Source organism: Equus przewalskii, chromosome 1 (genome assembly GCF_037783145.1).
Source record: "Equus przewalskii isolate Varuska chromosome 1, EquPr2, whole genome shotgun sequence".
Classification (NCBI taxonomy): Eukaryota; Metazoa; Chordata; class Mammalia; order Perissodactyla; family Equidae; genus Equus; species Equus przewalskii.
Genome location: NC_091831.1, coordinates 108735556 through 108762869, shown reverse-complemented (window position 1 = coordinate 108762869; position 27314 = coordinate 108735556). Strand labels below are relative to the sequence as shown.

Below are 27314 nucleotides of genomic sequence, written 5' to 3'. Positions count from 1 at the left end.
AAAGTGCAGAGGTCCAGTCAGGGCCCACTTGCTGTGTGCCAGAAGCTGCAGGGAGGTCCATGGCTCCAGTAGGGTGGGGGCTGGCAGGAAGGTGGGGGACAGCAGAGCTCTGAGAGAAAGGCAGGTGCCAGGTGAGGTAGGGTCCAGCGCCACTGTGATCAGGAAGGAATGCCTTCTTCAGTTCTCACCAGAAAAGGACTTGTCTGTCTGCCTCTGCATTTGAAAGGCTCCCTGAGGGTGTGGGCTGGGAATAGGTTGCATGCAGCCTCTCAGCCCAGGCACAAGAGGATGGGTCTGGACCCAGAGTGGCAGCCGTGGAGGTGCTACAAAGCTTTCAGAGTGGGATCTGCCTTGAAGGAAGGCCAACAGAATTTGCATCTATCCATCTCCATGTGCAGCAGGGCCTAGCTGGAGCCTGGGTGTGCATCCAGAGCTGTGAGCAACAGGCCTATAGCTGCTGCAGAGACCTTCTAGAAGCTTCTAGGGTGTATGTGTGGGGGGCGGGGTGAGAAAAGCAGTTGAGGAAAAAAAATGACTGTGGGTCCCCAGATGGGTCTCTAGGCCCACTCCCCACCTGACCCACGTCTGGGGCCAGTGCAGAGCCCACATTATTAAAATAATATGACCAGAACTTCCAAAACGTCACCTGCCCAAGTCACTCTGCTTTGTGGCCCTTGTATGATCCAACCCAAGATATCCCCAGGGGTCCTCTGGACACTGTGGCCCTAAGGGCTCCAGAACACAGAAGCAGCAACCACATGGGATGAAGCAGAGCAGCAGTGGCCCCAAAGGACAGGCATGAGGGGATGGAAGTGGCTGTGCCTCTGGAACACCCTTGCAGGCCTCTGCAGGGAGCTGGACGCCCACTTGAGCAGGTGGAGGACATAGGACATGTGGTCATGCAACAGAGGAACCTGGAGGATCCCAGTTATAAGGACACTGGTGAGGGTCAGGGGAGAGGGTGCAGGGCCACTTGTGGCAGCTCCAGGTTCAGCCCCTCACTGGCTGTGGCCACAGCCATGGCTTGCTGAGCCTCGGAGGCCCCCTGTAAATGAGAAAGATGGAGTCTCCCCTCCCTCTCTCTGGAGATCATCGTCAGCATCAATTGGGCTCACGTGAATAAAAGCCCCTTAAAATTACAAAGTGCAAAGAATAATGCAAGAGATGATTGTTATCATTATTACCCAAGACCGCGGCATCATTTTTCTATCGTATAAGCAGTGAGTATGTCTGTGTGTGTGTGCGTCTAGAGTGGATTCAACGCAGTCTCAGAACCAGAAGGCTGAAAGACATTTGATGGGTTAGAGATACAAACTGCAGCAGCAGGAGGAGAGCATCAAGGGGTTCCTCAGCACAAGCTGAGCCCAGAACTGACCAGGAGGCCAGCTGGGTTTTAACTGTGTCCCTCTGCTGTGTGGAGAATGGCAGGGTTGTTGGGGAGGGAGCAGGGAGACCAGGCAGGAGGTGAAGGGTTCCTGGAGCAGGGTGCATGGTGTGTGTGACAGTGGTGGGATGTCGACCACCCCATGAAGGGACCAATAGCTGGATTTGGTGGATGTGCCATGTGGGAGAAAGAGTGAAGATGAGTTGGCTATGAGATCCGAGCCTAAGCACCTGGCAGTGCGGAGTTGCCATCACCTTATTGACGCCTGCAGGTGGCCTTCTGAGGAAAGCGCTGTAGTAAATCTGAAGCCCAATTTTGGAAAATAAGAGACATGTTTTTTGGCATGCAAAGTTTTGCTCTTTTCACTAAGCCACTCATCCCCAAGTCATTCCAGATAAGAAGAGTTATTCAAGAGCACTTCCCACACTGGGGTCACAGGGAGGTCCCTGGGGGACAGGGAGGTGGCCCATCCAGGAGGTCCCTAAAGAGGGGCAGGAGCCTCCGAACTGCCTGGGACTAAGTAGTCTGAGAGGACGTTCACTGGAGGGGAGGCTGGCCCTGAGGGCCTTGGGGTTTGGGTGCAGACACAATTCCAGTGGACATGGCACCTGGCACCTTGTGCCTCCTTGTGACCCTACACAGGTCCCAACCAAGCCCATTTTCCCCGTGAGGAGGTGAGGCTCGGAGAATGACCTCTCTATGGCTGTGAGGGTAGCATGTTCCGAGCTGAAAGCCTGGTCCGGCTGTGTCTGGCGCCAGGACCCAACCTCGCCATGAGGGAGGGCAATGCAGGCAGCCCCGGGTCCACTGGGCGGCAGCTCTTAGAGGACCAATGACTTTCTTAGAACTATAGTGCAGTGACTAATATTTTCCTTGTTATTTTTACTTTTCAGAGCTGAGCAACTGAAGGGAAATACTATGAAGGACCACAAAATACAGGTGGAAGAAGCTCAGTCCAATTTCATTTACCACGTTTATCCTGCCCTTCAGGGGGACTGCAGGGTTCTCCCAGCCACGCAGGAGTTGGTCAACCCTGCATTTCTCCAACTGCAGCCTGAGCTGCTGCTTTGCTCTCCCCGGCTCAGAGAGGTGCAGGAAGGACATGAGGGACAAGAGGAGAGACTACCCTGGGTTATCCAGGTGGTCCTGATATAATCACAAAGGCTCTTATAAGAGGGAGGCAGGAGGTCAGAGAGGGGAGAATTTGCAGGATCTGAAGATGGAGGAAGGAGCTAGGAACCAAGGAATGCAGGCAGCTTCTACAAGCTGGGAAGGGCAAGAAACAGATTCTCCTCTGGAAACTCCAGAAGGAACCAGCCCTGCTGACACCTTGAGTCTAGCAATGTAAGCCTCATTTCAGACTTCTGACATGCAGAGGTGTAAGAAAATAAACGTGTGTAGCTTTAAACCACTGCAATTGTGGTCATCTGTCACAGCAATAGGAAACTAATACAGGCCCTATGCTTCCAACACCACCTCCATCAGAATGTGCCTGTCCTGTGTACCACTGCTATGGAACTCTGATCCATCATGGTGGAGTCAAGTCAGTGCAGAGACAGCAGCCCTGCCAGGAGTAGCTGGATGCTGTTGCTGGGTGAAACTGCTTTCCACCTGGAAGGCCTTAGGAGTGGTGCTAATGGCAGGAACTTTATCATGGGATAGAGGAGGCCTGACTGGCGGGACTGAGCTACCCATGTCCCCAGAATAAGTTACAGTCTAACCTGTATTCAAGGCCCTCTGCTGTCGAGCCCAACCTATCCAAGGCCAGCCCACAAGCCAACATGCCAGACGAGGCCATAAGGAGATAGTTTCAAAATGTCTTGATGATTGTGCCCAAGTTGGTCGCCCTGGAAAATACCTTTGCATACTAACCAGGCTACCTTGCAGAATGTAAATCCCTGTGTGGCAGTCCTGGCAGGCAGTGTTTCAGCTTCTGCTTGAATACCTCCAGCACTGGAGGGCTCACTGCCTGCAGGCCAGTACCAAGTAATGGTAAATTCTTGTATTTTGTGAGCCTTGGCCAGCTTCTGTCCCCTAGGACGACACTCCCTCCACCAGATGCCACTCCTCACCTATTCAAAGACAGCTCTCTGGTTACCCCAGGTCCTGTGTTCACTGGAGACCTGCTGCAGCCCAGGCTGGCACAGCCGGGGTCTCCTCCAGATTCGATCCTGTAAGATGGGTCTGTCTCAGCCAGTATTTGCAGCTACCTTTTGCGGGCTTTGGTCAGGGACTTACCATCATCCGCTGGTCTGTTGGCCTTTTGAATTCTCACTCTCCTAACCAGCATATTAACTACGACATTCCCACCTATGTGCAACCTTCCCTCACACTCACAGCACTTCACCTAACTGCCACAAGTGGGACCTTTTAATCCAAGTCCTAATAAAACGCAGAGGGGGTGGGGCCCACGAGTGTCCTGACGCTGCCCCCTACCAGACAGGGAGCCTGATATAGCCCCGAGGTCCTGTCACCACAGACCCTCCCCCAACTCTGCTTATGTGCTGTGTTTGTGCCACACACACTATTAAGTTTGTTTCTTAAACACCAGAAAAACCTATTGCTTGAGTATTTTCTTCCTTCTACACTCCCGGGGGCCTCTCAAGGTCTCAGGAGACCTCTGGCGCCTGAGATGAGGGGTCCCTGAATGTCGGGCCCCCAGCTTCTGCAAAGGAACCCCAACAGGAGCTTGCAGCTTCTTGTAAACCCCAGCAGTGACCTCACACCGAGGGCCTGCTTCTTTCCCGTCAATATTTTTAAAGCATTCGGGCTTCTCTCAACACAACTATTTATGGAAGCGGATCCATCCGCGTCGCCGCTATCTGGGGAGTTCCTGAGCGACAAGGCACCATTTCCGAGAAGGCAGAACAACGGCTGTCCTGGGAAAACACTCCAACCAAGACTGGGCTCCAAATGTCTCGGCACCAACAAGACTTTTGTTTGAAAACACATGCTTGTTATCATGAGGGTTCAGCATGTACTTGGGTGTGTTCACTTCACACCCCCTGCTCCTAATCTGATACAGAAAACAAGTTTTTATCAGGAAATGCCTGCCGGTGTAGATGTCTCTTTAGGCAAAGTCTTTGACCACCAGCAATACCTTTCGTTATTACTATTTAACATTTCTTCGTGGTTTTCATGTACCCTATAAACAATAGGTGGTAATCTAAGGATCGTGTACAGTCCCCACGCAGTCCTGGGTCTGCACCTGGCTGGGGCTGTGAACGAGGGGCGGCACCGCACCTTCCTTCCACGTGCTGTGGCTGGCACAGGGCATGGACTGGTTTTCGTCCCCACCTTCTCCGCCGGCTGTGGGCTTTCCGCTGCCCGTGTGGGTATGCCCTGTTTTGGGGACAGCCAGGGGTGCTTGATGATCACAGGAGGCTTAAATGAGCTCTGGTATCAACACAAACAGTTCTGCTGGCCAGACCCCAGGACCCTCCGAGCGCAGGGCTGGCCCATGCGGCAGCAAGCTTTGAGATCAGTTCCCATGGCAACCTTAGGAACTTCAGTGGCTGCAAACAGGGTGCTTTCTGGACTCTAGGCAGAAGGGCAGGGGAGCAGACATCTGGCTGAGTGACAGTGTGGTTGCACTAACTTTCAGAACCTCCGAGGCGGCCTGGGGTTGAGAGATGTGGCTGCTGCTAGGGAGAGGAAGCACAGGTGTCTGTGGGGAGTCCTAGGGAGAAGCACTGCCGGGTGGGAACCTACCATTGCTGCCTCCCCGTGAATCCAGCTTTCTCCTTAGTGCTCTTGGAGATGGAACTGTGAGGCTGAGCTTTTTGCAAGGGCCAGAACGTTTGGGCCCAGAGGTGGGAATGTGATAAGCTGAAATGGGCGGGGCTAGGCGGGAGGGGACAGCCCAAAGAGCCTTCACTCTCTGCAAACGGCTCTTCTGCAAAGCCTCCTTTCCCTCTGTGGGGCCTGCAAAGTTCCAGGTTGTTTTCTGCCCATCAGCCAGTTTCATACAACTGCTTGAGTTTGTCCCTTTTGGTTCCCCTCCCCTCCCAGATCCTCCCCAAAGCATGCCCTTCACAGGAACCAGCTCGGCAAATAAAATAATGAATCATAAATTTTATTTCAAAATGTAAACGTCACTAAACATGCATACACGTTAAAACAATAAAATTTACAATTTAGTTAATTTTTTTCTTTTTGCATAGGACATCATTACAATATAGAATCTATGCCATACAAAATACATACAAAGTTTTATCCGAGCAAGCCAAGGCCAGGTTGGGAACTGTACAACTGTAATACTTCACTGTAGTGATCCAGGAAAGATGAAATGTGGCTTTCAGAAGCATGGTGTGGTGCTGGTTTAAAAAAAAAAGTTCCTACAGAAAAGGAAAAATGTGTGCTTGATGGAAATGGTCTTGGACCCTTGGATTCTGCCTTGGGATTTTGGCAAATGATTCCAGAGAAGCTCCATCAAAGGCTTTGGATGGGGAAGGGGTCATTTGTGAGGGTCTGGGGGTGACTGAGACCCCAGTGCATGCACCCAACACACCCACACAAGCAATTCCCAATCACGTGGGAGCCACAGCAAGCCCGACATCTGACAATGTATAGCTGCTCAGGAGAACCTCCTGCCATGGCCTTCAAGCCCTGGGGTCCTCACCACACTGGGACCCTAGAAGGTGAAGCCAGGGGAGTGACATCTCTCACCCACACTCCCAGAGAACAGGCACCCTGACCCGGAAATGGATGCCCCTGACCCCAGCAGTGTCTGAGCCATACTGGGAGGTGGCCGACTCCCTCCACATGGAGGGTGGGCTGGGGAGGGAGCCACCCTGGGCTCTGAGTGAGAGGAACAGCCTTCAACCAGATGTGGTCACCTTGCAGGCATTCAGTTCATATACTTGCTTTCCAAATGAAAGTGTGTAGCAGCCTGTCCACTGGTCATAGGATGACATCCCTGAGGCCTGGGAGAAAGCTGATCGTGCGGTCCACCCCATGCTTCCTGTGTCCCCCACAGGCAATGTATGATGCACGGCGTAGGGGACGCTACTTCTCTTCCATCCTGTTCATCTTTAAATAAAAGTAGTAAGGTTTTAAAGCTGCATGAGAAGGGGAGAAGATGGGCAGGGCCAGGGGGCTGCACTGCAAGTCTGACATCGCGGGAGGGGTCAGCAGAAACCAAGTGTGGCCCCTCTGCCCTTGTGAACCCTGAGCTCACACCTCCCACCAAATTCAACTCTCCTAACCAACGAGGGATGGAACCGCCGGTGGAGGAAGGCCTTCTCCCTAAATGATGTTCAGGTATTTATCAGTAGTAAGCTGGATTGGGCATCCAAATTCTGGTACAAAATTCTGTGGAATGTGTCTAGGATGAATCTTTGAAACCTAGCTTCAGAATCAGGAAAACCAGTCATAGGAACTGGCTCTTCCCAGGGTGATCCTCAATTAAAAAAGCATTGGCCCACACCCTCAATTTTAGCTTTGGAAAATATGGTCACCAGAATTGCATATGGAATCTTTGGATGGCAAATGATGTGGGTGACCCAAAAAGCATTTTTTACTGCTTGTGATGTGACTAATATATCAGACCCTTACCTTCTAGCACTGTGCCTTTGACTGAATGACCTTTTAAAAATGGGCTAAAAAAGAAAAAACAATCAGTGATACCTGTCAGAAGTCAAAATAATCATGTAGCCTCGTAAACACAGCCAAAACCAGGAGTCAAGAATGAGGGGATGCTATTGCTCAGATCATGTTTTCCTGTTAGGTGGCACTCCTGCTCGCTGAGATCAAGGATGAAGTCCCCGGAGAGTGCCATGACCCTGTGCAGTCCACCTTAGCACCTACTTCTGTCAAGAAAGGAGGCTGGGTCTCCTGGAGGCTCTGGGCTGGGTGGCAGAAGACTTGAATGGAGACCTCAGTTCTGCCACACTTCACTTGGGACCACAGAAAGCCATGAGCCCTCTCTGCACGTCTCAACAAGTGGGCTGGGGGCTGCCTATGGCCTGGCTATCTGCCCTACCTCTGAATCACCCTTCACTGATCTGAACTGTGACCCAGGGCATGGTGAGGTCTGGGGACGCCAGTGCCACTGATGTTTGCACCTGGAGGCTGCACCGTGGCGAATCCTGCACCGGCCCGATGCATAGCCTCAGAATAAAGAGGGTGTGTGTCCCAAACCTTGAGTGCCTTGGGTGGGGGTGCGGGATACAGGTAGGCTACCTCCAGGACCATGTTCCCATCAAGGGCATCACTGCCCGTTCCTACATAGCACCTGACAGGAAAGGACCCCGGGACCCTTTGTGGAAGGGACTGTGTCCATCTGTCTTTCTGGATGGCTGTAAGATTCAGTAGGCATTTGGGGAGCTGAGAACTGTTCCCCTAATATGGCTGACACAAAGAGGGGATTTCTTGGTTGGGATGTGAGCCGAACACCAGCCTCCTGATGGTTGAGTCCAGGGATACTTTTAGGCTTTATTGGAGGGGAACTCTCCCTTCACTCAGGTAACCTTTGCTTTAAGACCTCTGCCCCCTTAGCCTGCGAGAACTGAAGTCTGCTACAAAATAAAGGTTTGAGTTTTCACTATGATTTCTAGGAGTCCTATGGGTTGGTTCCTCAGTCACACGGAAGCCAGCAAGCATGGCCATAAACCAGAAAAATGAAAGACCCTGAAATAGACCCAGGCTGGGAAGACATTCTATATCTTAGAAGAAAATGCAGGCTGTTTCAGGAGGGTCCTCCCGTGTAACTGCTTTCCGTGGGGCCTGAGTGAGGGCGTCTTTCCGAGGCCCACCACCCTCTTCCAAGTGCATTCCACATTTCATGATGATGAGATGCTAGTGAGAGCCCATTTGAACCCAGCCTGAGAGTCAGAGATCTTTCCTGCCCTTCAGGTGAGATGAATTTTAGCCCTAGATGGGTCTGGACAGTCCGCTGCCTGGAGCCCCAGGCTGAGTGTCCAGAAGTCGGAGCAGGAATTCCCTCCAGGTGCCCTAAGTCAGAAAAGCAGTGTCCCACCTCACAGGCCAGGCCCATGGCGGAAGGGCCACACCCTACCATTAGACAAGAACTACTTTGGGAATGAAGACACACTCGTTTGCCAAAAATAGCCAATGCCTGCATATTTCTGTTTTAAGGCAATGTTACCCTTCCATCTATCAGATGGAACAGCCCTGGGTCATTTAGAGGAAAAATTAAATTAAGTGCTCTCTTTGGAAACAGCAAACGCCCGCTTTCCCTCCCCCACCCCCCCATCCCACCTCTAAAACAAACCGGCTCTTCTTTTATTCCAAGACAACTGGGTTTAGAGTCCTTTTCCCCCTTCCTATGTGCAGATAGACGTGGGGCTGCAAACCCTCCTTCCGAGATGCCGTGGGCAGATCACAAGGAGACCCTGCCTCCTCCAGGGACAGCACTGTGTGGCCTCCGAGAGACATGCAGCTCCCTCTCCCTGCCTTCGGGGACCTGTGGACGGTGAGCACACCAAAGGACTTTGGAATAAAATTCCCGAACCTGGAATGTGAGTTCCTGAGACATGAAATGTATTCAGAGTGTGGCTTTCTCCACCTCACACAGACACGGCTTTGGGAGGGAGCTCTGAGGCCCACTGGGCCTCGCTCTGGAACTGGGCATGAAGGTCTCTCACCCCAGGCACTCAGGGTGCTCTTCATCCCAAGGCTCCACAGCGTATTCTGCTCTTTCTCCTGAACCAATGCAAGCAGGGCTGTCATGCAGCCCAAATGGAGCATGGCAGCAGAGGCAGCCAGCCCTGCACCTGAAAAGAGAAAGGCCGCCCTCCCCACTGGTCCCCACCCAGCTCCCACCCACAGCAAGAACAAGACTACTGCCCAACTTGGTACCTAGCATGCTGCTCAGAAGCTACCAGCACACCATTGGCCAATTCCAGCTGACATGCAGTAGAGTTAGAAGTGGGCACCCAGAGTGTTGCAGACGGCAGACTGCCACCCTTGTGGTCACTGTGGACAGAGGGCTCCTGTCCACTCTGGAGTCAGCCCAAAGCAGCAGCCAGGGGCTGGGGGCACCAGCCAGGCCTAGGTCTCTGGGTTTCTCTGTGCTGCACCCCACACCATGGAAAGGCGGGGGTGGAAGCAGAATGGCCACCACCAAGGCACTCTGGGCCCAGGAAGCTCATCTACAGCCCTCTGAGGTCCCAAGGGTCGTTCCTCCTCGTCAAAATGAGCAGAGGTCTCTGAAAGATATCCCACATTTGCCCCAAACTCACACCCCCGCCCCAACACACACACACACACACACACACACACACACACACACTCTGTCCTGGGCTGTATTTACAGGCCCTAATTCTCGGGAGGAAGGGAAGGGCAGTGCTTGGGCAACAGTGCTGGGATGGATGCTCCAGCTGGATGCAGAGGAGGAGAGCATTGGAGCCCAGCCTGAGGGACCCACCAGGGCTCGAACCCCAACCCAGCTCAGGTTGGGGCTCCAGGAGAAACTGCTCTGGGAGAAGATGCCCAGCCCTCTGCTACTTCTCTCCTAGCAGAAGCAGGCTGGTGGTGGGGCCCCGCAGCCCCAGCACTGCACAGGCAGGGTGTGGGCTGGGGCCTTCCGGGGTGGGCAGGAGGGGAGAAACAGGAGGGAAAGGGAGGAGTCAGGGATGCAAAGCTTGCAGAGAAGCTGGAGGTTCGCTAATTCTGAGCTGGGCACACGATGGGTCTGAGAACAGCATTTCCCAAAACTCTCCGTCTGGTGTTCCCTGGGGAGAAAGCAGAACGCACGTTCTCCGACGGCATTTCCCATACCATCTGCCTCACCACTCCCAAAAGTTCCAAGTCACAATGCTCTGCCCTCTGGCTACAGAACAGTCTCTGCGAAGTACCGACTGCGGCCACATGCAGGGCCCCATACACAGAGCTCTAGCAAGGCAGCCCACAACCTCCCCCACCACTTCAAACAGAGGAGTCTCAGGGCAGGGCCGCCAGGAGAACTCGGGAACTGAACGCACCAGCGACACTTGCAGACTTTTTTGCAGAAGATCAGACTTCTCAGGCTCGTTTTCCAGTCAGAGAACATGGTGAAATAGTGAAAGGTCCCATGTGCCTTCTGCAGGGACCCAGGGTAGAGGCATCCCTGTACAGGGCACAGACCTCGGGCAGGTCCCAGGCCAGCGGGCGTGGCCGGGCCCTGTGGGCTGTGCAGTATTCTGCCCACCAGGGCCTGCCCCTCTGCTCCCAGTGCTTTGGGACGCCCAGGGAGAGGCTCCTGGAGGCAGGGAGACAGCGGACAGCCCTGGGGTGGAATGCCCCTTTGCCCCACATGGCTTAAGGCAGCCCCCTGAACACTGGTGTCCTCGGCCCGGCTGGGCTGCGGGGCAGGGGCTGCAGGCTGGGTGGGTGGGCAGGATGAGGGTGACGGGGGGCCCCTGCTTAGGAACAGGCCCTGGAAGCAAATGTCAGTGACATGCCTGCTCCCAAGTGATGAGGGGCCGCCCCACAGGCCTGCCAAGTGCTGCGCTCCGCCTGCGCTGCTCTGCCTGCTTTGTCCCAGTGTGTTCTAGAACCTACCAGAAACCTCCAGAGTGCAAATCTATGTACAGAGTAAGGCGGCAGGAAGAAAGGGGTGTCCTCACTGACCTCGTGGAACATGTCCATCCCTGAGAAAGGGGGTTCAACACCGCGAATCTCACCTTCGTGGGCATGTCTATTGTGCAATCTGTGGATGGTGTTTTTTGAAATTTTTTTTGTTTTTTTTTTACAAATTAACTTTAACACCTGAGGTGAAGAAAATTTTGTTTTTTTGTTGACTTCATAAAGTTCTCTCTTCTTTCTTATTACAAAAGGAAAAGACACGGAATCACAGAGGGAGTGAGAGCATCTGCTCATGGCTGTCGTGGGCCGGGCCGGCTCGCGGGCCGGGCGGGCTGGGCTGCTGCGCAGGCCCGGCGGCGGCCCCGCTCAGGGCGAGCTGGCCGGGCTGATGGTGGGGCTGCTGGCGTCGGAGCGGCTGTAGTCGCTGAGCGAGCCGGTCCGCGAGCCCCCGCCGCGCCGCTGCAGCATGCCCGGGTGGAAGTTGGCGTGGCGGCGCGCGTGCTTCGTCAGGTGGTCGCTGCGCATGAAGCGCTTCTCGCAGATGGGGCAGCTGAACTTCTTCTCGCCCGTGTGCGTGCGGTAGTGCCGCGCCAGCTCGTCGGAACGCGCGAACTTCTTGTTGCAGTCCTGCCAGCTGCAGGCGAATGGTCGCTCACCTGCGGGCGACATGGATGGAGCGTCAGTCTCAGGGCAGCCCACAGCCTCTCCTGTGTCCCCAGACCTGCTCCTCCGCAGCCTCGCCATTCCCACCCCTGGGTGCATCCCCTCCCTCCGGCCCTGCCTCCACCAGCCTCTTCCACAAATCCATCAGGGCAAAGGTGCGCGTGCCAGTGCCCTCCCGCCCGCACCCTGGGAGGTAAGCAGGCATCTCCCAGGATGAAATGGCAGCATCTCAGGTGCTGTGGCATGGCAGCACGGCCCGGGGCCCCTGGCAGTGGCTCCCCTAAATACACAGCAGAGCGTGCCACCCAACAGCCTGTGCAGGGCCACCTTCTCCAGGGCTCTGAGGAGCACAGGCCTGTGCTCAGGCTCTAAGATGGCAAGCCAGGAAGAAGGGGTGGAGGGAGTCCAGGCGCCTCATGCGAACCCCAATGGAGCCACACTCCAGAGCCCTGCACCCCTGCAGGGCCCTGAGACAGTTCCCCAAACAGAGCGCCCTGCCACCATTCTGACCCTCCTCGGTCTCCTCATCTATAACATGAGGGGGTCAGACCGGGCAATTTCCAGGCCCTCAGAGTCTATGACCGAGATGTCTGGTTCACCTCGGCAGGCTCCATCTAGAGTCTGCTGCTCCTTCTCACAGAGAAGTTCCAATGTGGCAAACCGGTGACAGCCAGCAGCTGTCAGACAGCAACAGGCTCCTGAAGACCCAAGCATGGTGACAGACAAGGGTGCCTGCCCAGAACACCCTGTGAGAGGGAGGTAATGAAGGTCAGCTACAGTCCAGACCCTGCTCCATCTCTTCCATCTCCTGCTCAGAGCAAGGGGCAGGCCAGCATTTACCCAGACAAACTGAACCACAGAAAATGACATCCACTGCTCAAGAAGAAACAGCAGAGGGTTCTAGCACCCCAGAATGCAGTCCTTCTGGCACTGGGGGGTGGCCACACAGGTACTCCTCTTGCCCTGTGTCTCCCTTTCCCTCCCCTACTCGGGCCCCAAAACAGAGAGCCAGTCCTTGAAGCTGGCCCACCAGTGCCTAGCAGAGGACAACCACACTACCCACCCCAAATGACCTCATCAACTTTAAATATAAACAGACACCCAAAGAAGGCCAGATGGCCCAGGAAACAAGTGGCATGAAAGGGAAAGGCCAAGAGCAACGAAACCACCGACCCCAGAGGAAAAAGAGCAAAGCCAGAAAACAGAAGAGAATGCTAACCTAAAAATTCTCATTAGTATTCTCAGAGATATTTTAGACAAAATTTTATGTATAAAGTAAACAGGATACCACAAAAAGAAAGTTCAGAAAACAAAAAATAGTCCTTAAAAATCGAGAGTAGGGGCTGGCCCCGTGGCCGAGTGGTTAAGTTCGCGCACTCCGCTGCAGGCGACCCAGTGTTTCGTTAGTTCGAATCCTGGGCGCGGACATGGCACTGCTCATCAGACCACGCTGAGGCGGCGTCCCACATGCCACAACTAGAAGAACCCACAACAAAGAATACACAACTATGTACCAGGGGGCTTTGGGGAGAAAAAGGAAAAAATAAAATCTTAAAAAAAAAAAAAATCGAGAGTAGTATTGCTCAAATAAAAATTCCATAGACAAGCTGGAAATATCCTCAAGGAAATAACCCAGAAAAATAGAACAAAAAAACAGCTCTAGAAAATACGTGAATGTCACAGCGTTCTCGGTCTCCTAGTAATGCTGCAGCTGAGGGCTGTGTGTGGCTGTATTTGCTCTCCTTATTGATTTTATGTTTTGGGGAGAAGCGGGTGTGTGCGTGGGTATTTGAAATCAAATAGGACAGCAAACTGTCATTTCCCAAACCTATCTAATAGTTACAAACAGTAGGAGCTAAAAGTTCAGAGTCTCAGGGAATCAATTCTGGGGGTGCAACATCTAACTAACAGAAGGCAATGAGTAAAACAACAGAAAAAATAGAGGAGAGGAAATTACCAAAGAAACAATAGAATAGTATCTGACAGAGTTAAAAAGGAAGAAGGAGGAGACAGGAGACTAACATGGAAAGGAGTGGCACAGAGCGGGACAGGGTAGTGAGTGAAGGCTCCTGCTGCGAGAATTTCTGCAATGTCAGAACACTGGGTAAAAAGAGGAGATCACAAAACTTAATCGAGGGAGAGAGAGGGAGAGAGAGGAGAAACAAACACCAGGCCATCCATGAGGGAACAAGGCTGGGACAGACACCAGATTTCTCCTAAGTCACAGTGGATGCTAGACAACAGAGGAACAGGGCCTTCCAAGTTTACCTCTCACATTCCAGCAAGAACAAGAAAAAACTGAGAAGTCAGGGAAGTGAGTGGACAATGAAGGGGCGTTTCAAGACAAAAGTGAGGCAGAGACCTGGGGGGCCATGGGAGCAGTGGGCCAGGACTCACAGGGGATACTTCCAAGAAGAAAAAGAGTTCTATGCATCAGAGAGTATGATCAAGAGGGTGAATAAACTTCAGGACACGGTGAAGGCACATACTATTCTTGGGTTAAAAAAAAAAAGGCGAGGCAATTAGAAACTCCAGGAAAAATAGTAGACATGCAAGAAAACTGTGATCTAAATTAGAACCAAACTAAAATGCCACATGATTATGAGCAATCAGGGAAGAGCTCTGAGCCAAGCACTGTTGTAGAGGCTTTTTCTGTGGTATATTATTTATCCTTCACAACAACCCCATCAGGCGGCAAAAGGGAATGAAATCCCAGCACAGGCCCTCACACAGGGAAGCAATCTTAACACAATCATGATCGTGTGAACCCTAGCACTAGCTGTCAGCATTGAGAATCAATCTTATAGACCGAGCCCATACAAGTGACTCACGGCCCCAGTAGAGAATGTGGATTTAAGAGAAAGGAACACATACATGCAAACGAAATCTCTAAATGAGATTAAAGTTATAAGGATAATTTTTAAAAATTTATGAATATATCCATCAATTCAGGTAGAGGTTAGCAGAGGGATGGAAATAGGTAAATCCTTAAATTTCATGGCAGGGATTTAACAGATAGTATCTAAATTTGATAAATCAAGAAAGAGCAATAAAATCATATCGTTTATGGTAGCAACCACCAACATAACTAAAATCAGAGGAGTGTTGGTCTCTGGGGAGTGAGGCTGGCTTGGGAAGAGAATTTTTTTTGTGATAAGCTCTTCTGTGTTACGTGTCTTTTTAAAAAATAATATGCATTTATTTATTTGACAATGATAAAAGGAAATGTTTAAGTATAATTCTTTAAATATCTAGTCCAACATTTCCCAAACCATATTCAAAGCAATGTTATAACTGAATAAATTGATAATCAGTTCCAGGGAAAAAAATCTTGTCAACAAAAAAGTTTGAGAAACACAGCATGCTAATTCCACGCTAGGAGATTCACACCCACATTTGTCATTAAATGCCTAGAAAGGTCCAGCATGAAAGAGAATGGTATTATTTTGTGTGACTGGCTGCTGAGCTCAAGAACTTGGTGCATCAAGGCTGATGGATGAGGCTCAGATCCAGTCTCCTTGGTGTACTGATGGTGTGGCCTCAAAGAAGAAAAGACTCATTGTCCGTAATAACGTAAATAGTGGCCCCTCAGAAGATATGTCCATGGGGCCAGCCCCGTGGCACAGTGGTTAAGTTTGCGCTCCCCGCTTCAGCGGCCCAGGGTTCGCAGGTTTGGATCTTGGGCACAGACCTACACTGCTCATCAAGCCATGCCGTGGCAGTGTCCGACATATAAAATAGAGGAAGACTGGCACAGATGTTAGCTCAGGACATCTTCTTCAAGAAAAAGAGGAATACTGGCAACAGATTTTAGCTCAGGGCGAACCTTCCTCACCAAAAAAAAAAAAAAGAAAGAAAGAAAGAAAAGATATGTCTCAGTCCTGATCCCTGGAACCTGTGAATGTGACCTTATTTGAAAAAAGGGTCTTTTCAGTTGTAATTAAGGTAAGGATCTTGAGAAGAAAAGGAGAAACGTCACAGATAAGAGAAGGTCATGTGACAACCAAGGAAGAGACTGGAGTGGTATGTCTACAAGCCAAGGAACTCTAAGGCTTGCAGGCAGACACCAGAAGCTTGGAGAGAAGCATGAAATGGATTCTCCCCGAGGCTCTAGAAGGAACTAAAGCTGCCAACACCTTGTTGTGCCAACACCTCTGCCTTGTGCCCTCCAAAACAGTGAGAGAGTACATTTATGTTGTTTTAAGCCACTCAGTTTGTGGGAATTTGTTACAAAAGCCACTGGAAATGAACACACTGTCCTATTCTCATAGTGGGGTCCACATGCTGATTCCATAGGGTCACACACAACCACTGGCATTGTGCCTGGCACATGCCAAATGCTTACTCCTGAAATGTTAGCTATTATTGTTGTGCTGATCCATTATTCTTATGAACCAGGTCTTCTCAGATCTGGGTCTGTGAGGGGGGAAAAAAACAAACCTAAATTCAGATTCACCCTTGCTTTATTTAAATTTTTTTTAATTTAATTTTATTTTCATTTTTCTCCCCAAAGCCCCCCAGCACATAGGTGTACATTCTTCGTTGTGGGTCCCTCTAGTTGTGGCACACGGGATCCCGCCTCAGCGTGGCTTGATGAGCAGTGCCACGTCCGAGCCCAGGATCCGAACCAACGAAACACTGGGCTGCCTGCAGCAGAGTGTGCGAACTTAACCACACGGCCACAGGGCCAGCCCCTCACCCTTGCTTTTTAATAAGCCCTGGGCCCTCGGTGGGGACTTGCAATTCTGAGAGGCACGTGAAGTGGGTGTAATTATAGATGGGCTATGTGATGTGGGACCACAGAGAACTGCAACATGAATGGGATGGAACACTGGCACTCAGCAGCCTGGAGTGACCAAAGGGGGTAAAGTCTAGCATCATGACTCAGTTAGCACACAGCTCTTGGCCTGTCTGGGCATCATAAGCTCGACGCTTTCATTGAGCACAAACCCAGTGCCTGGGCCTGGGGACACAGTTGTGACGCAGACAGATAGGGTCCTCCCTGCTTCATTCTCTATATCTCTGTCAGCCTTTTCCAGGAGAGCAGACAGCCGTGGCCCACAATAGATAAAATATTTAAAAGTTATGATTCATGCTGGCAAAGAGCAGAACCGTGGTCTGGCTGGGCTGGCCTCTGGGTGGTGACATTCAAGCACACCCAGGAAGCTGACCAGGAGCAGCCAGAAGAATGGAGAACAGAGGCTGGCCTGGTGGTGCAGGGGTTAAGTTCACACGTTCGGCTTCTCGGCTGCCCAGGGTTCGCCAGTTCAGATCCCAGCTGCGGACATGGCACTGCTTGGCACGCCATGCTGTGGCAGGAGTCTCACATATAAAGTAGAAGGAGATGGGCACGGATGTTAGCTCAGGGCCAGGCTTCCTCAGCAAAAAGAGGAGGATTGGCAGTAGTTAGCTCAGGGCTAGTTTTCCTCCAAAAAAAGAATGGAGAACAGGTGAGGGAAAGAGTCCTCTGGGACAGCACCTCTCACGCTTGTAGTGAGGAACCCAAAGACCATTTGTTTATATGCGTCATGTCCATTGATATTTGTCATATTAGAAGTTAAAAGTGAAAACAACTGAAACTCAAGCACACATCCCAATAGCTGTCAGAGGGTGTCATGTCAACACACATCATGTAGCCTCTGGAATGCTCCATTGTACTCTTTTGAGAGAATGAGGGACAAATAATGTTATTATTATGAAATAGTTTTAACCTCTTGGCCCCCTGGAAGGGTCTCAGGTACCTACAGGTGTCCCTGGGCCTCACTTTGAAAACTGCTCTTCTAGGGACTGACCCCAGGGTGGTGTGGGGCTGAGGGAGTACATGGGGCATGCACCCACAGTGGGGTGGGGAGGCTAGCAGCTCTGGACCCTACAGAGTCAGCCCACTGGACTAAACAAATCTGAGTTTCCTTCTTGCTGGGCTCAAATTCTGCATCTGCCTCCTCCTGGGCATGTGACAAGGATACTGCAATAGTACCACAGGGCAGCTACAAGGAGAGTGTGCTCAGTCCAGCTCAGCAGAGACACTGGCCCTCTCAGGAGGGGAAACCTGATTCCAGATTCCAGAACCCTGAAGGGAGCTCAGCTCTCCTGCAGCATTCTGAAGCCTAAGCCTGGGATGGGCCCACTCTGGTTGGGCTGCCCCACTTTCAGGAGGAGGGAGGGCTGCAGGGGGCTGTGGCTGGGTGTGTGCAGGAGGGGGTGTGGGACAGGATGGTGAGAGGGCCTTGAGACGGGGAGGCAGGGTGAGAGGGAAGGGGTTGAGGTCAAGTCTTGCAGGGTGCTAGGCGTAGGGGGCGGGGGAAGGGGGAGGCTGAGGGAGGGCCAGGGTCACAGTGGGGAGCTGGGGAGGGGCTAGCCCTTGCGCGGGGTGGGCTGGCATGGGGCCTGCCGGTGTTGGGCCGAAGGGGTGAGGGCTGCAGGTTGGTGGCTGGGAGTACGGGGGCGGGGGCGCACAGCGAGGCGGGGGCTAGGGGTACGGGGCACCGGCGCGCAGCAAGGGGAAGTGGCTGAGGGTACGGGGCGCGGGTGCGCGAATCGGGGCCTGAGGGTACGGGGCGTGGGGCTCGCAGCGAGGGAAGGTGGCTGGGGGTATGGGGCGCAGGCGCGTGAGGGGAGGGCTGGGGGTACGGGGCGCAGGCGCGCGTGTGGGGGGCTGGGGGTACGGGGCACGGGTGCGCAACGAGGGGAGGTGGCTGGGGGCGATGGCGCGCCGTGAGGGTAGCCAGGCAGCGGGGGCGCCAGGGCCTAGGGCGCGCGGGGCGCAGGTTACATAAATGTTCCCTGGCGCCGCAGCGAGGCGGCCGAGAGCGATTGCCTCATCTTATCAAGGAACAGGGCGTCCCACACGCTGCTCTTGCCCAATCTCCAGGCCGGGGCGGGACAGCGTGTTCCCTCCGAGAAGCCATGAGTGGCCGTGTGGGGAGTGCAGGGGCACTCCTTCCACCTAGCCCCCGACTCAGCGCCCACCCCGGGGCCCTGCCCCCTTGTCCCCCTCTGCCGCGCCCCTGCAAGTGCAGCCGGGCTCACGCCCATCTTCCAGCTCAAACCTTGAGCTCAGACTGGGGCGGAGGTGAGACTCCCTCCCGCTCCGCCCTCCTGTCCAAAGGGCGTGCTCCCAATTATCTCGCTAGCTCAATCCAGTGTTGGCCAAACTGCCAGCCCCCACAAGGTGAGTGGGCTCCTCCTGGCCCCAACAGCACCTGCACAAACCACCACCTTGGTTCTTTTCTGTCTGTAAGCCTCTTGTGGGCCCTCTGAGAGGGCATTTTTTTGCTGTCTCCACAGTGCCTCGCGCTGAGCCGGGACCAGAGCAGCATCTGCAGACCAGGGCCTTTTGTGCCTGTGGGCAGTGAGTGCCTGTCCCGACCCCTGGCCTCCTGCTGGGTCTTTTCAGTTCAGGCTGGCTGTACCAGCCAGGGCTCTGGAAAGCCTGGCTGAGCTCCGCTCTGTGGAAGGGAGAAGGGAAGAGATGCATCTCTACCAGGCACACCGAGAGAGACAGGCACATGAGTCCATCAGCTTAACAGGGGTGCCCAGGATCACAAGAGCAGATCGCAGTAAGCACTAGGAATTCACATGGGTGTGTGTCTGGGGGGTGATGGTGAGAGGCAGGGGCAGAGTCAGAGGGTCAGAGAGAGACTCAGGGAGAAGGCTCCACAGAGAAAAAGCTTTTCCCGGGCTCCCAGGCCCCAGGCCCCAGGCCCCAGTCTCCAGCTATTCACCACCAGTGAGTGGGCTGTCATTCATCAACAGGTCTGATCTGTGGCTGCTGGCATGGGGCCACTTCCAGCTCCCAACCTCAAGATTGCCGGTGTTCTTCACTCCAGGGAGTCCTGCTCATTCTCCTCCTCTGGGTCAGCTTGGCAGACGGCCAACCACTGGGGCTGATCAACTCCCAGCCTCCAAGGAAACCCAGGCCCACAGCAGCCCCAGGGTCAGCAGAAAGGCCTGTCCTCTGTGGTGGGGAGTGGACTTTCCTACTTTGTTTAGGAGGCCATTTGGCTGTTCTACCGGTCACTTAAAATGCTGGTGGTTTATAGACCCACACAGAGCTGATACACAGATGCCCCGTCTCCTGGGAAGTCCAGATGGGAAGTTGTTCCCCACCATGGGAGAGATGAGGGAGGTGAGGCCCTGGAGAGAGAGCTGCCACTCAGCTGACACCCTTCTCACCTAGGGCTCGGCCTGAAGCAGGCGAGGAGCTTTCTGCATGGAAGCAACCCTCGCAGTGGTCAGCACCGGCCCCACCCCCACCACAACACTCCTACTCGTTTGTTAATGGCCTCATCTCACAGTTACTATGAGGGTTAAGTGGGAGTGCACACATGCTTGTACATACGAGATATGCTGTTATCACCGGTGGGTCTCCTGGGCAGCGTGTGCCTCAGTGAGCCCATAGCAAACTGTTGGCTGCATGTTTAAGCCCCACGCCAGGCAGTGTGACCTGGGCCCTGGCCCTGCCCCAGGGCGCTCTGGTCTAGCGCTGCTGCGGTGCTCCAGCGTTGCCGATCACATGCTCCTTTACACTCCTGCACATGCTAGAGCTGGCAGGACATAAAGGGAGGCAGTGCCTGGCTGGAGACTGCTACACACAGCCTCAGGAGCGCAGTTTAAACAGGAAAATCTGCCTTCCGCAGATGTGTGTGTCTCGACATTTCTACAATGGATGCAAGTGTAGTCATAAAGTAGGCATTTTTGTTGTTGCTTTGCTTTGTTTTGGCACAGGATAACTTGATCCTAAAAGTCATCCAGAAAAATAAACCGAAAGAAATAGCCAGAAAAACTCTGAAAAAGAAGAATGATGTGTGGGGGTACTGGACTATCAGATATTCAACATACTCTCCCATAGGCTGATAACTAGCCAGTGTAGCTGAGTGGGATGCCAGAACTAGACCCTAAGACAGGGGGAACTCTGCTTAGCATAACGTAACATCTCAGATGGGGTGGGGGAGAAGGTCTAAAAAATGTGTTAGGACAACTAGGTAGCATATGGAAAGAAAGTAAGGTTCACGCTTCACACCCTACACCAGGATAAATTCTCAATGGGCCAAAGATTTAAATGTGAAAAATGAAACCACAGATGTTCTAGGAGAAAACATAAGAACATTCCTTTCTAATGCTAGGATAGAAATTCTTTCTATGAATCAAAGTCCAGAAGCCATAAATGAAAAGATTGATAAATTTGACTACAAAAGTATAAAATACTTCTCCATGGACAAAGTCACCATAAGCAAAGGCAAAAAAGATAAATGACAAACTGAGAAAAAAATACTTGATGTTCATATCACAAAGGGCTAATCTCCAATATAGAAAAAGCTCACAGAAATTAAAAGGAAAAATAAATACCCAATCGAAGAATGGGCAAAGGCTATAACTGACAGTTCATAAAAAGGAACCACAAATGACCCTCAAACATCTGAAAAGATGCTCAACCTCACCCATCAGGAGACAAATGCGAACGACACCACTGAAATCCTCCTTTTTACCTCTCAGAAGGGTGAGGCTGTGGGAACAGGCCCTCTCGCTCTTTGCCAATGGAAGTACAAATTACCACAGTTTCTTTCCAGGGTGACCTGGCGGGCAGACCTATGAAAATTACAAATGTGGGCACCCTTTGACCCCACAGCTCAACTTTTAGGAAACTATTCTACAAATATACCTGCACACCTACAAAAATGGGATATGTGCCAGATTATTCAGTGCAGCAAAAGCCTCAAAACAACTTGTGTCCTTCGACTGGGGCCCGTTAAATAGATTATGGAACACTCATATGATGGAATACTATGAAAAAGAAGCAGAATGAGTTCTTCCCGAACTGACATGGAAAGATCTCTAAGGGATACTATTGAGTGACAAAAGCAAAGTTAGAGCTCAGTGTGCGAGACAGGAGGGTAAACTGTGAGTACACCTGTGTGCTTGTGTGTGTCTATGCAGAAAGGTCCTCTGGGAGGACGCCTGAGAGAGTAATAGCAGAGATGACCTGGGGACAGACAGCTGGGTAGAGGAGGACAAGGGGCGTTGGGAGAATTTTCCTTGGAAAACTAATTAAACTCCTTGGATTTTGAAACACACAAATGTATTTATCTATTCAAAAAATTAAAAACAAAAATTCATTAACAAACTAGGAAATGCTAGCCACAAATAATGCAAATTTAAAAACAAGTGTTAAAGGAACAACACTTCGCACATTCCGGGCCAGGCCCATTCAGGCCGCGTGCGGCCTCACATTTTCCTCAGCACATTCAGAACAGGGCCCCCAGAGCTCCCCTTCAGCTAGGTTCTCCTCAGAACATGGCAGGGGTGGGGTGGGGGGAGCTCCTTGGAGTATGAGAAACTAAAATATGGTAATAAAGTCCAATCTATCTTTCTAGAAGGTGTTCCCATGGCAGGAATCCAGGGTTCAAGAGCCCCTGGGTCACACCTCAAATTGTTTTGGTGGAGGACATTCCCTGATAAATGGTCTGGCAGACACAGCCTGACTTAAAGACGACAGTGAAGAATTTGAACGGCAGCAGACCTAGGGTTGTAATTATGTTCCAGAGGCCCCTCCAGGCTCCTGAATACCATGTTCCTGTCATAAAAATCATTTTATCCTTCCTCACTGGACTGACCATTGAGAACCAGCCAGGGTGGATGGAGCAGGCGTTGGCTGCCTGCCCTTCGTCCCTTCACAGCCCAGGCAAGTTTGTCCAGCTGTCCGGACACAGACCCCAAGTTCAACGCAGGAGACTTGGTCCCCTCTGCCAAGGACTGGTGAGGGGGCAGGAACCTGTGCAGGCTTCTGGGAGAAGGTTTTCTCTTGAGACCAAAAAAAGGAAAAGGGAGGGAGGATGGGAGGGAAGAGAGAGGGCAGAGTGTGTGTGGGTGGGGGAAGCGGGCACAGTACTGAAAGGCCTCTGGCGAGCTGTGCTAAGCTGTGACGTCTGGGGTGGCCCCAGTCACTGGTGGCCACCTGGGGAGGTCTGCAGAGACTCACAGAGGAGCCAAACTGCTCCTTGATGGGACAAGCCTTCAGGCGACCCAGGCTGCCCACACCACCCCTCCCCAAAGAAACAAAACTCTTCAAGGTCAGCCAGGCCCCCTCGGAGAGGAGGGCCTAGCACAGAGCAAATGGATCCCCTTCCTGCTGCCATCTGCCAGTGTGCACAGCCAGCCACCCTGCTCTGCACCCCAGGGCCCCATGCCCACACCCCGGACTCTGGGCAACCAAGGGAGGGGCCCCTCTCTGCAGAACCTTTGGCAACATTCTGTCCCACTTCCTCTTCCTGTGTTTCCCCTTCCCCCAGTCTTCATGTCTTTACTCCTGTCTTCTCCCCTATGCCTCCTGATGGGTCTTGCAGAGGGACCCGCCCGCTCCAGCTGGCTGATCCAATCCACAGCACAGACATCTGCAAGCACACAGCTTCGCAGGTGCGCAGCTTTTACTTTTGACATGAGCAAGCTCATGTGACTCTACCAACCCTGAGAGACAGGAGGGTGTCGAGATGAAACCCATCTCAGAGATGGGAACTGAAGTAAAAGGACAGTCAAAATGACCTCACCAAGGTCACACACCCAGAATGGCCAGGCCTCAGAGTCTAGATTTCACCTAGAAGGAAGACATCCTTACAGCCCCTCCCCACCGTGGAATAGAATCTGCTGTGCAAGCTGCCCAAGCTGACCTTGGCCATTAATGTCCCAGGAGGTGAAACCAGAAGAGGAACCATGGAGGCTGATGCCCCATCTCACAGACAGGGCACTTAGGCCCAGCACACTCCAGGCTGAGGCGACCCTCCTGACACATACCCCATAAGGTCCCACTGTTGGCACCCTGGGGGCTCCAGTTTCCCAGGGAAAGGCCAGCAGTCCCCAGTCCCTCTGTAGCATATGGCTGCACCTAAGAGTGGAAGGAGCTGGGCAGCTCTTTTCCAGGAGGCCCTGCCTGTTTGAGGAGGGCTGAGCTCCCCCCCGGCAGCATACTCCAAACAGTGGGGCTAAGAAGTAGCCCAGCACCCACACCTGGCCTGCGCCAGGCGCAAGAAGCAGACCCCGTTTCCCTCAGGAAAAAAGTCACAAGCTTTCAAAGAGAACATAGCAACACAACCTACTTTTCAGGGTTGGCTTCGTAAAGCAAATAAATCAGAGTAAAAATGAGTAAGTTGTTTTACTATACTCCAAAAATGCCTTTGGATTTGAGGGAGCTGATACAAAAGAAAACTCAGTCACTGACCAACCTTTTCTAGAACAGTGGAAGAGTGCTGGGCAACTGCTCCAGACACCCAGGGAGGAGCCCGAGAAAGCTCCCAGGGCCTCTCCTACAGCAGCCCAAGTCACTAGAACCCCCCCAGTTGCTGGCTAGCCTCAGCCACTTGGAGCAATTTGTACCCAGTGTGTTCTGGGTTCAAAAAACCATCTGCAGAGAACAGGCTACTGGAGCAGTAAGCCAGAGGCCTCACCCCTCAGCAAACCTGAGTTCTGTTCAGGTGCATCCCAGCCTACGCACGTGCCAGAGAGGAGGAGGCCGCCGCCACCTTCCCCTGCTGAAGAAATGCACGCTGCTGTGTAGAAGCATGGGTGCCATTCTGATATGGGGCAGAAGAGCACTCCCAGGGGGCCTTCAAGGCTCAGGAGACAAAGGCCAGCCCCTTCCCAGTCACAGGCCTGGCCAGGGCCTGTCCACCGCTTCTCCAAGCCCATCCCTTCCTCCTCACATCCTGCCTAGCCCTCCACCCTGTTCCTGTGCCCTTCTCTGGCTTAGCCTGGAACAGGTCTCAAAGGGAGCTGACCCTGGGGACACTGGCCAGGAAGAAAAGCAGGTGCCGCTCTGCACCGCCCATCCACAGCCCCCTAGAAGCCCCACGGCTGGAGTGTCCCCTTCCTCAAAAGCTTTGCAGGAGATTCTATGACCGGATGCTACCTGGGTCTGCCTGAGCCAAGTGAGGACTGGGGAAACCTGGGACAGGCTGCCAGGGCAGGAATCCAGTCCTGTACCCTGCCTCCTTCCCCAGGATCTCAAGGTGGGATGTGGGGGACCTGGTGCTCCTTGGTGTCACCCCCAAGGCTTCATGTGTTGAATGGGGTGGGTGGACAAGGGGAAGGTGAATATGGAGTTCGCCCGGCTGTCTCTCTCTAATGTCCTCATAAGCCACAGACAGGCCCACTTATAAGCAGTCCCATTCATGTGGGCCAACCAAGAAAACAGACCCCAGAGTAGCTGAGCCCCACTGTCCCAATGCCTACAGGAAATGCACATGCTGTGGAGCTATGTCTGCAGGAAGAAAACACAGCCGTTTATTTTGGGAAGACAGGATTCATGCACGTTTGTTCTCTCTGCATTCCTATACTTTTCAACTGAACTGCTTTTAGCAGTCAGAAAGAATGCAATGCATTATTTCACAGAGTTGTATGTAAAGATATTTATATATACATTCATATATATATATATTACAAATTTCTATTACAAAATAATAATGGTTTCATCCCAACTCCAGCTCATAACTGGCCTGCTTCCACAGAACCCAGGACCTCTAACCTCTGATGAGAGAGTAGCACTAATTTACATGCACTGGTGCACGTGTCTGGAAAGGTCAAAAGGACCACATGCCAGGAATTTCAAGAAGGTGTTTTCTCCCCTTTTTGCTAAGGGTTACAAAACACATTTGAAAATTTCCATTCCCAAGGTCTCTTCTAAACAGCAATAATAAAATACTAGTGGTTTCTGCCAGCAAGTAGCCAGAAGCCACCCCAGGCAAGGGATCTGGAGTCTCTCCCTCTCTCACACACACTCCTTATTTCTCCTAAAGGGACATGCAGGGAGAGGGACATTGGCTCCCACCCTCAAAACTTTCCCAATCCTAGACTGCTTCATGCAAGGGTCCTTCTTCAGGTGATCGAATGCTGTGAGGGCACTCATGTGAGCTGCACCCAAAGAACAGATATAGATGTTTCCATTTCTTTCCTCTCTATTCTGATGGTCACATGACTAACTGCCTCCAAAGGGAAGCCAGGAGCATCTTCCCTGAACTGAGCAGAGCGACTTACACCAAGCCCCCAACTCCCCTCTCCTTTGCAGTCTCGAAGGGAGCATCCTCGGCTTCAGGAGCCAGCGTGCTGTCAACAGCCACTTCTGGGAACCTGCGATCTACTGCCCACCCAGCACTGACAGCCGCTGACAGCCCAGGAATGACATTGCAGTCAGTCTTTTCAGGGATTTCTCAAACAAGGAAAGGCAAGGACATGAGTATGGAATTCACACTTAAAGACCCAGGTTTATTCACTTGATAAAAATGTTCTCCATTTGAGGCTGATCAAAAGTAAAGGCAACTCATGTCCAGAATACATAAAGAACTCTTAAATCTCAATTATAAGCAAACACTTGATTTTAAAAATAAACAAAAGATCTAAACTCAACCAAAGACAATATACAGATGGCAAACAACTATGTGAAAAGGTGCTCAATATCATTTGTCATTAAGGAAATGCAAAGTAAAGCAAGGAGATGGCACTATACACTTAGGAGAATGGCTAAAATCAAAAAAACCTGACAATGCTAAATGTCAGTGGAGCAACTGGAACTCTTGTTCATTGCAGGTGAGGGAGCAATAGTCATTTTACAAGATAGTTTGGCAGTTTCTTATAAAGTTTAAACGTGGACTCACTATGCATTCATCAGGTAAACTGAAAACCCATCCACAAATGTTTATAGAAGCTTTATTCATAACCAGCAAAAACTGGAAGTAAGAGCTTTCTACAGGTGAATGGATAAACAAATTGTGATATATCCATGCAATGGAATACTACTCAATGATAAAAAAGGAAGGAGCTATTGATTCACATACACAAAAAGGATGAATCCTAAATGCATTTTGCTAAGTCAAAGAATCTAGACCCAAAAGTCTATATACTATATGACACTATTCATATGACACTCTGCCAGAGGCAAAACTACAAGAATGGAAAATACATCAGAGGCTGTAGGGGTTGGGGAATCAGGTGGCTGACCACAAAAAGGAGTTCTTAGGGTGATGAAACTGTTGTGTCTGGTACTCAGGTGGTAGATACAAGATTCTCTGATGGTGGAGCCAGTGTCTCACGGCTGGAGAGGGAGGTTATGAGAGATAAATGACTAAAGGTATGTGTGTATAAACAGGCTAGGACACATACAGGTTTCTGGGCTCTGTCCACTGAGAGGGGCCAGGAACAGTGACACTCCAGGACAAAGGAGTATGTCAAGCACCCAGATCTTGGTTTCTAAATACCGTTTTCCAATAAAAGGAAACAAGGATGCTTGGAGAAATGGCTGATTCTAGAACTACAGCAGGAAAAATACAAGATGAGCCTGAAACATCTCATAATGCCAAAAATTAGGAAATGCACAAAAATCCAAATTGATGGGGGTGTGTCAGAGGGACAAAGGAACCAACCTGACAGAGGTCCTAGCCAAGGCTGGAATATTTGAGCAACAAAATAAATGACAGTGGTAAGTCATGTGGATATCATTCTCCCAGCTATGTGATGTGTTGAGAAGGGCACTTCACTTCTGTGGTATTTTCCCCAAAAAGCCATAAACCCAATCTAACCAGGAGAAAAGCATCAGACAAACGCAAATTGAGGGACGTTCTACAAAATATTTGGCCAGTACTGCCCAAAAGTACTGGCTCCTCAAATGCTTTGGGAGCTCTGGCTCAAGCAGTGGTCACCTTTGCCAACTGGACACTTCCCTGATCAGTGATTACCCACCTTGAGGACTAACGCATGG

The 27314-nt window shown here is 51.7% G+C and overlaps 1 protein-coding gene across 1 annotated transcript in view; it reads right to left on the bottom strand.

The window, feature by feature from the left end:
- Positions 1 to 5438: 5438 nt before the first annotated feature.
- KLF13 (KLF transcription factor 13) overlaps positions 5439 to 27314 on the bottom strand; it is a 55438-nt gene continuing 33562 nt past the window's right edge. Inside the window, exon 2 of the mRNA XM_070620560.1 lies at positions 5439 to 11568. Coding sequence (XP_070476661.1) covers positions 11279 to 11568 — 290 coding nt within the window. The 3' untranslated portion in view covers positions 5439 to 11278. The remainder of the gene's footprint in view (positions 11569 to 27314) is intronic.